The 16,184-nt window shown below is 43.1% G+C and overlaps 1 protein-coding gene across 1 annotated transcript in view; it reads left to right on the forward strand.

Moving 5' to 3' along the window:
- The window catches only part of LOC145418391 (uncharacterized), a 38,240-nt gene extending 30,254 nt beyond the window's left edge, over positions 1-7,986 (forward strand). Inside the window, exon 2 of the mRNA XM_080286794.1 lies at positions 7,897-7,986. Coding sequence (XP_080142920.1) covers positions 7,897-7,986 — 90 coding nt within the window. The remainder of the gene's footprint in view (positions 1-7,896) is intronic.
- Positions 7,987-16,184: the final 8,198 nt, after the last annotated feature.

Raw genomic sequence — 16,184 nt, forward strand, 5'->3', positions numbered from 1 at the left:
ATGTGTGTGTGTGTGTGTGTGTGTGTGTGTGTGTGTGTGTGTGTGTGTGAGAGAGAGAGAGAGAGAGAGAGAGAGAGAGAGAGAGAGGAGGAGGAGGAGAAGGAGGAGGAGGAGGAAGAGAAGGAAGAGGAAGAGGAGGAGGAGGAAGAAGAAGAGGAGGAGGAGGAGGAGGAGGAGTTTCAAGACGTGTATACTGAGTGAATGGACAGGGACATTCACAAATTTCACCAAAGGAACCATGTTTAATTTACATGATCATCCACCAGACAGTTTTGTACTTGGGAAGGATCCGTAGCAGTGACGGGTTCAAAACTTTGTGCTCAACCATAGTACAAAGATGAGGTGGAAATATTGCCACATAATCTATTACCCGTCCACCACCACCATACCAACACCTATAAACGTACAAAAATAATGGCACTGAGTTCAGCCAACCAATCCACTATTTACTGTTCTACTCCTCTCTCCCTCCCACCCTCGCTGTCTCACTCTCTTTTCCTTCCTCCTACCTTTCTCCCTCCCTCCCCTTCAGTATCTCATTCTCTTTTTCTTCCTCCTACCCTCCTCCCTCCCTCTCTGCCAGACATGCATAAATATCGGCACTCCATCATACCCCCCCACTCTGGTACGGTTCGATTTTATGCATTCATCCATCACCAAGAGCCTACCCGACCCGTGGAAGTCATGCCGATCCCGATTCACCGACGGACTCTCGCCTGAATCTTTAGTTGGACTTGCGTGCTTGTCTCGAGCTATATTCATATTTATTCCTTGTGTATTAAATTCCACGTTAGGAGAATGGTGCATATCTATTGCTTTTCTTTATTGTCAGTATGGAGCATTATTGTCCAGCCAGAACAGTTTTCATCAGTCTATCTTTTCCACTGACTTTTAACCTCCTCTTGTAAATGCAATGTGTCCTGGCATCTCGATATGAATGTATCTTGATTTGGTTTTCTGTTTTATTACCTTCCGTTAGGAGGGTTAATGAGTGACGAAACACAAAACAGTATACCTGTATTGGAGAAGGACAAAAAAAAAAAAAAAGTATTTCAAAGCTCATCATCCTGTGTTTCAAGCTATAACGGGAGTCTTAAAACATTTGTGGTCGACTCTGCACATCCTTCCCGGCCAGTATCCATTTTACTTAGTAACTCTTGGCATCAATACAGTGATTTATATCTGGCTGCTTCCATCCATATTTGTCATTTTCTTTCCTAGTTGTGGTAACTGTTATGTAAAACTGGTGTGTATGCAGTCTTTCTCACCTACATCCATCATCCTTGGTACAATTTATATGTGTATATATTCTTTCCCTTCTACATTAATCTTCCTTGGTAGGTTATTGCATGGGAAAACTGTCTCCCATGTGTCCTTTTCCATTCATTGTTATTACATTACCTTCCACTCAATGTTAATGTTAATATACAGAGAACAGAAAGTATATAATCCCCTCTCAGTTACTGTACCCTCTATATCCACTATACTTAGCAGGTACAGAATCGCGAGTGGAACTACAAAAATCGGGTTTTCTTCCTCTGTTTAGGTTGAGGTGAAGGGAATGGTGTTTGTCATTTTATACCTATATCCATCTAGCTTATTACTTCATAAAAGTGGTTCATATTTTTACTGCTATTTTATCGCATTCCTGCCCGCCTGTGCTAATTTTAGTGTCGAAAGGATGTGACCCTTTTATGCCTGTATGCAGCTTTCCTCGTAAATTACTAAGTAGGGAGAGTGGAACAACATTCATGGTGTTAAGTTTGATGCCAAGTGGAGTGGGTTCCCTTGTCATTCATAACTCACATCCATTCTGTCTGAAAAATATTGCACTGAAGTGACCTATATTTGTCCTCTTTGCAGCCATTTATATCGAGTTTCCTACCTGCTTATATCAGTGTTGGTATAATTTCAGTCTTGTAGCCATTATATCCGATAAATCATTACATCGATAGAGAAACTCATGGATATCCTTTCCCATCCATATTTATGGGTCTTCCTACCCACTTAATGTCGATATTGAGAACATGAATTTCGTTATATAATCTTCATCACATTCGTCATTGCTATTAAATTATAGCATCGTAAAAGTGGGAAATGTATCCCAACTTTCAGCCAAAATCCAGGTGCTGAGGTAATGGGTTTATTGTCCTTTTTAAATATCTGTCAAATCTTAAATTACTGCATCGAAAGAGTGGTTCATATTATTGACATATTTATCATGCCTCCTGCCTGCTTAGTGTTTTGTAACAAGAGAATAGGATATATTTTGTCCTTTATAACTCGCATACATTCCGTCTGGATACGACGGTAAATTTTACATGTCCATCTTGTCAGTTAATTATTGCAAGAAAAATGCTTATATGAATTTTCTTGCAGTCATATTTTACCGTGGTCCCTCTTTGTGTAATAATGCTGGTGTCTAGAGGCTGACATATATATTTCAGCGTATGTTGCAGGTGAGTAGTATCAAGGATGTGAGGTGTACTTGTGTTACAGTTCAGAGGGTCTGGCCGGTCTTTGGTTGTCGTCGTGACACGATAAAGTTTGAGGCAACATCAATTTACTTAGTTCAGGTCTCGTCTCGCCTCTCCACACTGTTATTCTTGACAGGGTTATTTTAGTGTTGGACTCGTTCCTGAACAGTTGGCTGAACTGCATCATCTGTTGAGCCTTACTTATATTGGTTTTATTGTACTTCCAAGTATATGGAAGGATATCACCTGTGTGTGTGTGTGTGTGTGTGTGTGTGTGTGTGTGTGTGTGTGTGTGTGTGTGTGTGTAAACAATATAGCAGCCAGTTCTGATTACTTTGGATAAAAGTTAGTGGAAAGGTTGCGGATCAGTCAAGGAGTTGAAATACCGTTTTTGAGAACAACGGGTCGTCTTCAGGGTCATATGGCAGTCATCTTAGTTTTAAACCAATTAACATTGAACTTTGGGGAAAGGTTCAGGGTAAGACAAGGATATAAAAAAATTATCTTGAGAACAGTCACTCAAAGTTCAGTGTCACCGAGAAGCGTTAAAAGTCATGGTCACAGGACAAGGTCAACTCAGACAATGTTGACCTGATATGAACCAAACTTGGTGGAAGTGTTAAGTGTCAGACAAGAATGTAGTCCTTCACTTTTGAGAACAGTCGGTCGAAGGTCAGTGTCACATGACAGAATCAAATGTTCAGCCCTTACACGAGCTGTTGGGCAGGATGTTACACTCATTGAAGGCCCCTTCTTGTATATACATCTCTTAACACTGACATTACTGCTGGCCGGAATCAAAAGACTGGCAACCATGTTGGTCAGTTCCGTATGTTTGTCTGTCCGTCTACTTGTTTTTTCTGCCGTCAGCAGGTCACAATTTTGCGCCAATCGTTCTGAAAACAATATAAGAAGGTAGATATCCATAAACCCTGGAAGCCTGTTGTTTTTAATGAAAATCGGTCAAAAGCCCTGGGCTGGTTGGGGGGTTGAAACCCCTTAATGGTGGAATTTCTGCCACAAGGCCTGTACAGTGATTTCAACAGGACAGTAAGTAATAATCCTTTTGAGAGAGAGAGAGAGAGAGAGAGAGAGAGAGAGAGAGAGAGAGAGAGAGAGAGAGAGAGAAACCCTTGTCATGCTGGGGCGTCCCATTCTTATCTTCCTTCCTTGCATCATTTATCTCAGTATTTCCTCACCACCTTTGTTATCTTCCAACCTTATCTACCAAATATTTCCGGTCCTCTCTTTCTCCTTTCGTCATCGTCTTTTCTTTCTTCACGTTGTCCCACTTTGTCACTCTGTCTTATATCTGAGTCTTGTGATTTTCATGTTCTTTCCTTTTACGTTATGTACCGTACCGTACTGAGGGCATGATGTCAGAGAGAGAGAGAGAGAGAGAGAGAGAGAGAGAGAGAAGGGGGGGGATGGGGCGAAGTGAGGTATATGTAGGAAGAGAGACAAGGAGAAAGAGATAAGGGAGCAGGAAGGGGACAGGACAGAAATGGCAAATGATGGAGGGAGGGAAGGAGTGTGGAGAAGGGAGGGCAAGAGAGGAGATATAACAGCAGGTATGTTGGTTGATATCAGGGACACTGTTATCATGGTGACCATCGCCCTGGCTTGGTTATCTGGTCCTTTTCTTCACACTACTTTATCTCCTTTTCCTCTCCTGTCTTCTTTCTTCTTTCCTGCCTCTTCCCCCCCGCCTTTCGTCTCCCGCCTCGCTCTCTGTTCTCTCCCTAGTTTATTATCTCCCTTCCCTGCCTCTCCCTTTTTTATTTTATTAATTTTTCTTCGCCCTGATGTAGTTCAGAAGAGGTTTTGATTCCTTTTCTTCATCCATAGCACTCTCATCGAATATACCGCCTCCCCCCCCCCCTCTCTCTCTCTGTTACCAGTAATTCCCAAATAATTCCGTGCACTGAAGAAAACACAATTTTTTACTGACTTCGTGTAGAAAAACTTATGTTGAAGGAAGGTAAATGGCTGCCAGTCGTCGTTCAGTCAAACCTGTACTGCCAAAGGCGCCTGCAAAACTGTATAAAATTGTCGGGTGGCAGCAGCGATAAAGCCAATGACATCCTGGCACTGAAGAGGTTAGCAGTAAATTGTTAGTGTAGTGGTCACAATTAAACAAGGGCACGTAAAAGCAGTGTCTCATAGGATTTGCACTGAAGAGGTGATGGTGAAAGGAAGATACAGGTAAGGTAACATGTGGTGGTGGGAGATGGTGTGGTGGTGTGGTAGAGGTCATGAGAGACGGTGTGGTGGTGGTGGTGGCGGGGGAGGGTGTGGTGTTGGTGGTTGGGGGTGGTGTGGTGTTGGTGGTTGGGGGTGGTGGTGTTGGTGTGATAGTGATGATTGAGGAGGGTTTGATGGTGTGGTAGGGGTGGTGGGGGAAGGTGTTTGTGGTGACTGAGGGATATACAGTGCTGTAGTGTGGTAATAGTGGTATGGTGTCGAGAGAGGGAAATAATTTTGTATAGTGTGTGTGGTGGTGAGGGAGGAAGCAGTAGTGGTAGTAATGGTATGGCAGTTTGTGGTGGTGTGTTTGAGGGAAGTAGTAATAACGTGGTAGTAATGGTGCGGTGGTATGTGTTGGTGTAAGAGGGAGTTAGTGTAATAGTGGTGGTGTGTGGTGGTGGTGGGTGTATTGTAAGGCAGGGTGTTGTGTGTGTGGTACTGAGGGAGGAAATGATAGTGGTGGCGTGGCAGTGTGTGTTGGTTCGGTAGTGTGTGGTGGTAAGGGGAGGGGTCTGGTTAGAACAATGACTTGCTATTTTCCGGGGGGGGGGGAAAGCTGGCAAGTAACGGAGTGTGACTTGGTTTGTGTTGAGGCTAAAGTTTGATTTGTCTCCTGTTTTAAAAACAGAAGGGGAAGTTGCGGTGCTTTAAAGATTATGGTGTACATGTTTCTCAGCCAGTCTGTTCCCATTACTTACCCAAGTCATCCAGTCTTTTTTGCCAGGTTTTATGTATTTTTTTCCCAATTACAGAAAGTACTAAGTCATCAGTATATTTGATTTTAAGTTGGCTGCAGCCTTTTTAAACCTTTACAGCATTTAAGGCTGGCAATAGATAGATAGATGAATTTTCGTCCGAAATGCAAGGTGTTCTGCGCACAGACTTGTTCTCAGATTTACGCAAGACGCTGGCACTCCTGTTGCTTTCAGTACAAATTGTATACGGAGAAGAAGAGGGTTTAGGTTTATGCCTGTCGACTGCACGAGTGGCATTAACACCTTTGGCCCAAAGACGTCTTTTTCACTTTAGAGAAAGCGTATGATAGAATTGATAGGGAGGCTTTGTGGACTGTTTTAAGATTGTATGGACTTGATGGTAGGTTACTAAAAGGGGTGAAAAGTTTTTATGTAAATAGTAGAGCGTGTGTAAGAGTGGGAAATGCTGTGAGTGATTGGTTTCCCGTGAGAGTGGGGCTGCGACAGGGATGTGTGATGTCGCCTTGGTTGTTTAATATTTACATGGATGGTGTTGTAAGGGAGGTGAATGCAAGAGTTTTAGGTGGTCTGAGTCTGGTAAATGTTGATGGAGGAGAGTGGAATCTGAAGCAGCTGCTGTTTGCAGATGATACTGCACTGGTGACTGATTCAGAGGAGAGATTGAGACAGTTGGTAGAGGAGTTTGGAAGGGTGTGTGAAAGGAGGAAATTGAAAGTAAATGAGAATAAGAGTAAAGTGATGAAGTGTACGAGGTTGATAGATGGTAGGGGGATGAATATAGTTTTGAATGGTGAGTTGCTTGAGGAGGTAGATTGTTTTAAATATCTAGGGTCACATGTTGCTGTGGATGGAAGAATAGATGGAGAAGTGAAGTTTAGAATAAATGAAGTAGGAAAGGTGCTGGGAGGAATGAAAAAAGTGTTTAAATGTCGTTGGCTTAGAATGGATGTAAAGAGAAGGCTGTATGAGGGTGTTGTGGTACCGACTGCGTTATATGGGGCTGAAACATGGAATATGGGTGTAGCAGAGAGGAAAAGTTTGAATGTAATGGAGATGAGATGTCTGAGGAGTATGTGTGGAGTGACGCGTATGGATCGAGTGCGAAATTATGAAGTGCGAAGGAGAACTGGAGTTGTTCGGGAGATGGCTGGTAGAGTTGAGCAGAGGGTGTTGCAATGGTTTGGGCATATGGAGAGAATGGATAATGAGCGATTGGTGAAAAAGATAACTAGATCTGATGTGAGAGGTGTAAGACTGAGAGGAAGACCACGAATAGGATGGATGGACAGTGTGAAGAGAGCGCTGGATGCGAGAGGGATGTCTGTTGAGCAAGGAAGAGTGGCTGTGCGTGACAGAAATAAATGGAGAGAAATTGTGAATGAATAAGTGATGACGCAGCCCTGAGGGGATATTCTCCCGCATTTGGTCTGATCAGCTAGTCAGGTCAGGTGCGGGTAAGGGGATGGGTCTGTTATGATGTGGCAGGGGTAAACCAGTTCTGCTGTCGGGCCCTGCTGTGGATGTCACTGCTTGCATTGCGCAGTTGACCCTTGTGCGGTGTGATGCGGTGAGGATCTGTCCGTTCTCCCCTTTGGGGCTAAGATGCGAATGAACGTGTTTGAATGGATGAGTAAATGGAGAGTGAGTCGTCCTGTCTCGGCTACCTCCCTTTCCTTGGGGGAAGCAGCCTAGGTATATAGATAGATAGATAGATTAATTATATATTTTCACGGCAGTTTTCCCAGAAGTTAATTTAAATCATCTGCAGGTAGTAAGAATTAAATACCATAAGTGGTGGTACAAAAATCGTTGAAGGTAGACTTTTCTTCGCAGTCTTTAACGATTTGGTGCAGTCTCTTTATATCCGCATCACACAATACTGTTGGATGAACAGGGTTAAAGAAGACACGAACTGAGTCCACCAGTCTGATCGTCCAAAGAAAATACAATAGTCGACCTACTTCTATTTTATTCTTATGCACTTATTAATATCTCTGTTTAGTATACCAGAAGAGGGTCCAGGTTGACCTTAAACTACGATATCCTCACAACAAACACAATTCTGAGTGAGAGTAAAATTTATTCTTCTGAAAATTCGCAACCTTGTCAAAGGAGACGCGCTGATATAGTCAGATTAATCAATGAGCTGTCTTATGCGCTGCAGTGGCATTAAATATATACATAAAAATGGCCAAAGACACAGATATACTTAAATTATATCTCTTAGATACACGTCAGTAACTTAATATGTGCATGACGATAGTTGCAACCCTAGTGTCTAGCTTGGCAGTTGATGAAGTGGTCCTGTCCCAGAGACATTGTGAAGTGAAATTTTGCGTGGATCATTTGGGTCAATGAAGTGGAGCTGAGAGTGGATGTGGCCCATTTACTGGTCATTCTATTTGGTAGTTCCTCTGGCAGTCTACTTTCTTGTTCCAATTCTTGAACCTTCTCAGCTCTGTAGGAAAGATGGTAATGATGGTGATTATACATTTGAAGTACGGTTATTGGAGCTGGAGAGGAATGCCTTCGTGTCGTGGCTCTGAAATAACCATGGGACTTAACTACCAGATTATATGAACGTCTACTTACCTATTCCCCGAAACATGAATGGTGGATGCAGGTGCATAGGAACTTAAGCCTGCATTCCACTGGGTTCACATTCAGATGAGTCTGAGAGTGCAAATACTACTACATATGATTATACCTCATACACATTGTGCTTTAATTATTCATACATTCTTTTATCTCAGTTTCTGCTTTTTCCTTTATCTTCCTGCTTGTCATCTCAGCGTGGAATTACCTCTGTTCAGGTAAGAAGAGTTCACTATCAAGGGTAAGGGTGAGCTGATCTATGTGCATATATCTGCTCCGTACTGGCAGTCCAATAACCTGGACTCTCCTTTGCCGGGCTGTGTTGTTTGAGTATGCAAATTTCCATTATCGGCGGTGCGTTCCGATGCATCCCGCCGCCTCCATAACAAAGCAGATTCAAGAACCCAATAATGTGGTAAAATGCCAGCCCCATAACCTACCACACAGGCTATTTTCCGCCATGTTAAGAGGTGGAAGGTCAAGGACGGTGTGGCCATTGTTGGGTACGAACCTGATGGACATTAACGTACACTAACATTTGATGTTTTTAATACCGGCTATGTCTGATTTTCCAGGATTATCAACCCTCCATTCTTTGTACTCTAACCTAACTTAATCTATCCTGTCCTAACCTAACAGATTAACCTAACTGACTAAGATACTAACCTAACCTGATACTAAGAAAACAAACCTAAGCTAAACTAGACTTTCCTGGACATGAAGGTGCATAAATGGTAAAGAGAACTGAAATCAGCGACCACGACATGGCAGGCAACACGGGTACACCAGCCCGTATGCACCGCCCCACCATACCCAGGACATGGGTTTACATTAACTCCCTGTCATAACGAAATGTTTACTTTGACAAACATAGGATGATTTCTTCTCTCTCTCTTTCTTTGCGGTTTAAACAAATGTTCATCTTGCCAACGACTGGTAACCGGTCTTAAATTCCTGTGCTTATCCTTCTCCTAGCCTAAGAGCATCACACCACAGCGTAGCTGTAAACCCTATTCCCCCCCCTGATTTTGTAATTGGTTCTCCATTTTCAAAGCACAATAACTTATGGTAAATAATAGAGAGGGAAGGAGAACTGAAATATTTTGCAGATAAAAGCCATTCGTGTGTGTGTGTGTGTGTGTGTGTGTGTGTGTGTGTGTGTGTGTGTGTGTGTGTGTGTGTGTGTGTGTGTGCGCGTGTGTGCGTGCGTGCGTGCGTGCGTTCGTGCATGGGCGCGCGAGCGTGCTCCCATTTCAATACCTCAGAGGTGTGGGTGTGATATAAATCCTCATGTGCCGTCACCACCATACATACATTTTTTTTTTTCCCTCAGACCAACAAAGGAACAATCATTTCCGTGCCAACAACTCACTTCATTTTGTTGGGCCAACCAAACCCACACATCACCACCACCCTCCAGCACTCTCTTAGCTGTACCTGTGTTCGTGTGTTATAGTACCATCTTTGTTCCTGCTTATTGCCTGAACTCTGTGGGTTAAAGGTCCATTACCGTGTGGGTGCTGATATACTGAGCCATTGTCCGCTGCTGATGTACAGTACGTATTTACTTGGACTTAATCAGACCAAATCCCAGTAGTTGTACACACATTGCCAGTACGTAAGACATGGTCACTGAAAGGTAATTTTTTCTTCCCCTCCTCAATTACCCTCAGCGTCGACACTCCTTGTTCTATGCATGTTAATGAAGCTCTTTTTTTTTTTTTTAACTTCATTCATTTTCTCAAGTTTTTCTTCAAAATATGGATGTTAGGTTTCTGATGTGCAATAGATTCCCTGGCCGACTACGAGATCTTTTATCAGTGTAATCAACCCCAGTCTGTTCGTTATTTAAGAGTGAAAAGAGGGACATTGACTGTAAAGGTACGGTTGCTTGTTTTCACGGGGAATGGTCGGATGCTTTCCTAAACTGTTTCATTTGCACATGTTTCTTATTTCTCTCTACGCGCAATAAACAGTCCACATATTTTGAATTAAGTTCCTTAGCCTGAAATCCACTTCCTCGCCATCCAGTTTTTCTCACCCTTCCTTCTGATTAAGTGTGAAGCTCCATAACACGTTGGTGCTTCCCTTGTTAGTTAAGCCGTTGCAAATACGTTCTTGTTCCTGACCGACCACGGCACTTTTGGGCAGCGTCTCTTTACTCGAGCAAGTTCTCACAGTGGACTGAAATAGGGACCGTGATATCTAAACTGACCGTTCCGTATCGTAGTATGGGGCAGTGTTTGACTAGTCCTTTCTGGTAAGTTACGTTGGTCCTTGCTAGCCCCCTCCCGGCACCCCGTTCCCGCATCCTCCTCCCTCCCAGCAGCCAGCACCACAGACTCCCCGGCATCCTGTGTTCAGTGGCGGTGCTGGCCATCAGTGTGAGCAACGCCTTTATGCACCGTATTTTTGGCTGATAAGCAGCATCCATAGCACCTCTTCCTCACCAATGTGTTTTTGTATAGGATACGTTAACTCCCCAGTATGATTTTTTTTTTTTTTTTTTACTTAACTATTGCTACCACCAGACTGTTTTCTTCAGCTTATGGGAAACTTCTTGTGGGAAAAGACTGAAGGTGATTTTTATTTCCTTCAGTACCTGACCTCTCTCCTAATCTGAGTAAAATCGTTTGTTGATGGTAAGAATGAAGCACAAAATGCGTCACCTGAATGGCTTAGAATTCTCGTCTACGATATTCATACAAACTTTGTCAATATAAAGGACTAGGAATGGTACAAAATAGAACCATCAAGGTGGCATGTACAGTGAGGGACAATAGTCGTGTCGCGGTTGTAACCGAAGATGAAATGAAACTCGTGAATCATTATGAAAGCTCAACCATAGTTATAACCTCGTGGTTGGCAGGCCTGGATCCCTTAAGCTTCGTATGCTGCTGCTCCGATAAGGGTTCCTATGAATCCCGGGGCTTTGTTGGAGATTGGATACGAACCATAATCGGGAGCTGTACTAAATATTAGCGTGGTGCAGTTATACGATGGGTTTGATTTTCTTAATGTTGGAGTGACTATATGTGTTGGTATGGCGATGATCGTGTGTTTTGTGTGGTAGTCAGTAAGTGTGGTAGTCAGTAATTGTTGTAGTCAATTAAGTGTGGTGGTGGTTAGATTTTCAGCCATATTATGGTAAAGGAATAACTTGTTTCATTTATCCCATTTACGTTTTCGTTACGCTGGCAGAATGTCTTGTTCTGTGCTGAAGTTCGTAAATAATAATAATAATAATAATAATAATAATAATAATAATAATAGTACCAAACAAACTAGTCTAATGGCCACTATAAAGAAATGCAAAGCACATAGTGGATAATAGGCTAACATAGGGAGCAGCTAAATAATAGGAGAGAAGGTGATGGTTCACCCATTGTTTACGAAAATATTCGTTGAAGAAGGAATACTGTAAGCAGTCTAGCATTTATTGATCCCATAGTGAAGTCCCCAACCTTGGCTCCTATGTGTGTTATACTTGATGCTTCATCTTGGTTAGTTATTGAATACTAAAAACACGAACCACCCCCCACAACAGGTCCGTACCATCCCACTGTTCAAACCATCACCGCCCTCCCCTGTATCACATAGAGGGAAATAGATATAAAACATACTGTATATCTGTCTGAAAACCAACTATACAAACACGAGAGCAAAGGCGAGGAAAGGGATGGTAAAGCACACCATACTACTAGCCTAAGCGTGGCTGTCCAAACGTCTTAATGGATTGGTCTTCACAGAAATTAACAAATATATGAACCAGATGGCAACTCAAGTCAGTTATATACCACATGTTTAGCCTGTCGCCTTAAGTTTTCACCAAATTTCACGACACGACTTTTGTCCCTCACTGTACAAGATAAATCGCTAAGGAAGATATGCCAGAAAGTGTCCTAACCCCAGGTGAAAACTGTACCTTGTTATCCTCTCATCTTAATGCCTCCCCGCGTGTCAGTCAGGCGAGATAATCGGGCGATAAGGCACAAAAACAATCTGCTGAGGCAACATTAACTTAATAAATTCAACATGGTGTTTAAAAATAGATGGTTCGAGAGAAACTGATCGAAATAAGTACAAGAATCAGTTAAGACTAAAATAATAGGAGGGAAAAAATTCGTTGCTCCCACAGACACAAATACTTTATCACAAAATTAACCGATCGTGTATTAGTCATGGCCTCCGACAAATTGGTTGGTAAGCCGCCATTAATCAGCTTGATCGAAACAGACCGGTTCAGCAACACCTTTCGACAGCAAAAATTTATTGTTGAAGAAAAAATTACCTCTTCTACCAGAAATTAAGTATGTGGGCAAAATTGTTGGTGGCAGGGTGTGCTGAGGGTGTGGACGGGAGGGATGAGTGAGGAAGTGATGTGTGGAAGAGGGTATGGAGGTGTGGTGAGGGGTGTGTGTGGTGTAGGAGGGGATGGGAGAGGGTGAGTAGGGTTGGAGATTGATGTGGACAAAGGTGTAGTGGTATGGTGACCCTGGCTGGGTTGTGGTCATGCGGCCTGGGTTATACTGCACGTGGGGCAGCTGGTGGTGCATGAGTTAATAAGTGCAGCTCGCAATTGGATGTATCGTCTAAGGTAACGAGAACAAAGACGAATCCGTGCATTGTTATGTGGCTGGCTAAGCTAATGAACAAAGCAGTAATTTTTGGCTGTGACGGCAGTCATGTTACGGTGGCAGCGACTGGCTGAGGTGTAACAGAACCGTGCTGCTCTTGTGATGCCAGTAACAGGGCCGTGCTGCTCTTGTGATGCCAGTAACAGGCCCGTGCTGCTCTTGTGATGCCAGTAACAGGGCCGTGCTGCTCTTGTGATGCTAGTGACGCCATCAGGACGTCACGGCCGTGATGGTTTACACAGTTCTCTCTCTCTCTCTCTCTCTCTCTCTCTCTCTCAGACGTATATATTCAGTTTGAGGTAGGCCTATAGTAGGGAAGATGGCATTGGAGATTATTTCTGATCCTTCACTACAGGACTCTCTCTCCTGAGCTGAATAAAGTTGTCTGGGAACAGCACAGGTACAACACAAAGGCGTCAGCGTACACAGAGGCATCAATTAATATCATCTTCAGTGTCTCCAAGCCAGTACAAATAACTGGCCTTAAGCCCGTATTCTGAGTATGAAGTATACGTAACACCTTTTTATTAGTGATTTATTTTTGTCACGTATGTTATTGATGCAAATTGTGTCGAAGCTGAAGGACATATAAAAACTAACAAGACAATATTATTGTGTAACATGCAAAGTAAATCGCCAACGAAGAGGTGCTACGAAGTCTTCACAGTTAACGCAAACCTCATACGCCACGTAGTGCTTGACCAGAATATTATCAGAAAAACATCTAGTCCACATCATGCAGTTTTCCATAAACTTTTATTACTATGTTCAAGGTGATGGAGAGGGATGATGACTTCACACGGTGGCACATGTATGACCGAGCGCTGGAGCTGCCTGGTTGTACAGACATCATTTATTCCCCTCCCTGTCCCCGGACACCATTATGATGGACTGCGGTATAAGGCTCTGTTGGTCTGCAGTTCACTGAGTTCCCGTTCAGCTGAGCCTGGGGTTGCCACTGCTATAATTACGATCAAGGCGAGTATATGACACACCTCAGGTAAACCCAGTTTGCTGTTACCAACACATGAGGAATGATGTCACCCAATTATACGAGTTGTTAGATCGTTCCTGTTATAGGTGCGTCTGCCACATGAGGATCTATAAATAAAAGAAGTGATGGAGGGTAAGCAAGAGAGAATGATGGATACAAGACAGTTGTAGGGAGTGGTATGGTGTAGGTTTTGGTTATGGAAGTAAATGGGTAAGATTATTGAAGGATTAGGGGGGGATTGGATAAATATAATAACAAGACAGTGATATGGTAGGACACATGCAGTGTCAGATGGTGAAACAAAAGTTAGAGGCAGTAGACATTCGTATTGTGTTTGTTTATGTCAGGTTGCGTCGTATTAACTGAATAATTTCACGGGGTGTTTGAAGGAGAGTAAAATATATACAAGGTAGAGCCGGTTAAGCAAAGACGGCGACAATGGAGAGTAGTAAGGTGTAGATTTGGTTACTTCACTGGTAGAAATATGTTAGCTTGTAGGGGCACCGCTTAAGGACGAGCTCGGACGTATTATGATACAAATTATCTGATCATGTAGATCGGAATAAATATTTGCACAGCCCTCTGTTTCACTGGGCCACGTTCTGGGCAAGCAGTTTCTCAGTGCCAGGCAAAATGCAGGTGATAGTGAGAAACAGAATGCACAGGATATATTATATGCTATCATGAACTACACGGTGGGACAGTCTGTGTCCGTCTCCTATGGGGGTCACACCAACAGCTGATCTGCTGCAGCTCGGTGAAGAAAACTACAAACACAGGACGCTTCACTTTGGAGGTATAAAGCTTACTAAGGATTCCATAGTAAGCGTTTTGTATTCATGTTAATCATTCGTACATTCACTGTCACTACCAGAAGTTATTGGAAGCAGACACAAAGAGTGAAGGTTTCGTTAGTTAGCACCTTAACAAAAAGAGGAGACTGTGGAAGTGGCCTTATCTGATTCCTGTGCCCTTGTGAACGTCACTGGGTGTCCGTCCCGCACACTCGGTGGCAGTCAGACGGGCTCGAGCAAGTCCATTGTGTCCAGGAACATGAAAATTTTGGATTAATCCCTATCAACTACACGACGACCATTAAGACAGACATTTAATCATGTTGTCTTGATCATGGAACCAAACCTACAACAGTGGAAATAACATCCGGGAATACAAGGGGGCAGAAATCTTTGTCCAGTACTACCTGCATCTTTCCTAAACCCCTCAGGTTCTACCCAGCCTTGCAACTTCGTACCTGATCGACAGACACAAGAGGGAAACATTCAGTGTCCAGCAGTCTGACCGGCCTAAGATTGGAACTCATGCGTGACACACATGGGAGCACTCAACAAATGCTCTCCAGACTACGACATGCAACCGTATCTTTGCTAATCCATGTCCCTGTTTTATTTCAAGGTGTAAACAGACTAGTATAAAGGGAACTGAACGCACAATTTTAGTAGATATATATACGACACCATTGCCAAACTAGCCAAACCACTGAGTCGCCCACCCTCAAGCCTTGGTCGCGTGTCTGCCTCTCTCAACACCAGCACAGCCCCCCATCTCACTCGTCATCTCACTGTAACCCCGAGCATCACCTGCTTCAACTCAGACGTGTGCAAATATGAACCTGCTGGAATGAGGATGTACCTATTTATTACCCCTCCCACCACCTTCTCCTGCTTGATATCAATCGCCGGGAAGTTTTGGCTGTGGATGCAGCTTGATATATAATGACTGTAAACTTTGGTTAAGAGGGATAGATTAGGGGGTTACACTCACACTGCCTGGAAATTTTTGACTCGGGATATAAATTGTATAAAAGTATTATATTTTCACCACCAATAAATTTTAGTTGGGATGTAAGTTAAATACAAGGATCACCATCAAACTCTCAGTAAATCTTGGCAAGGGATGCTAGACAACGGATCATACCAACACTACATGTTAATGGTGGCTGGAGTGGAGTTAAACGCTGAGTAATGGAACGACTGTGGAACTTTAGGTACTGGAAGAAATTATATTCAGACACTGAAACTGTGTTTATTCATACTTAGAGTGTGTCTAAGTTGGGTCGAAATTGATTTATCTTCACAAAAAGCACAATACCAATATGTGGGCATAGCTCTTGAATTTAAACTACCCTCGTTACTGTGACATCAAAACATATCAATGTATTATTGCCTGACACCACACTGGTAGAGGATAGACCTTGACAAAACCACCTCAAGGCGTTTGTTTCCCCTCTTCGAGTACCAAACCAAGCATCTTACCTTACATAACCTACCATGGTTTATCTTCATCTCATTCTCAGTTTCACTCACCACTTCCTCCTCCTCCTCCTCCAAAGGACCCCGCTCTTGCCCACCTTCCAGCCAATCATTCATTGTCCACCTTGTTGTCGGTCTTCCCTTTATACTCCCGACCACCTCACTCTCACTCTTCTATTTTGTATCTGGTTCTCCATTTACTCTACATGAAGGAATACCACAGTGTTTAGTTTCTTCTGTACCGTTGA

Source organism: Coenobita brevimanus, chromosome 114 (assembly GCF_032717465.1).
Source record: "Coenobita brevimanus isolate Jiangsu-jjx chromosome 114, ASM3271746v2, whole genome shotgun sequence".
NCBI classification, from domain to species: Eukaryota; Metazoa; Arthropoda; class Malacostraca; order Decapoda; family Coenobitidae; genus Coenobita; species Coenobita brevimanus.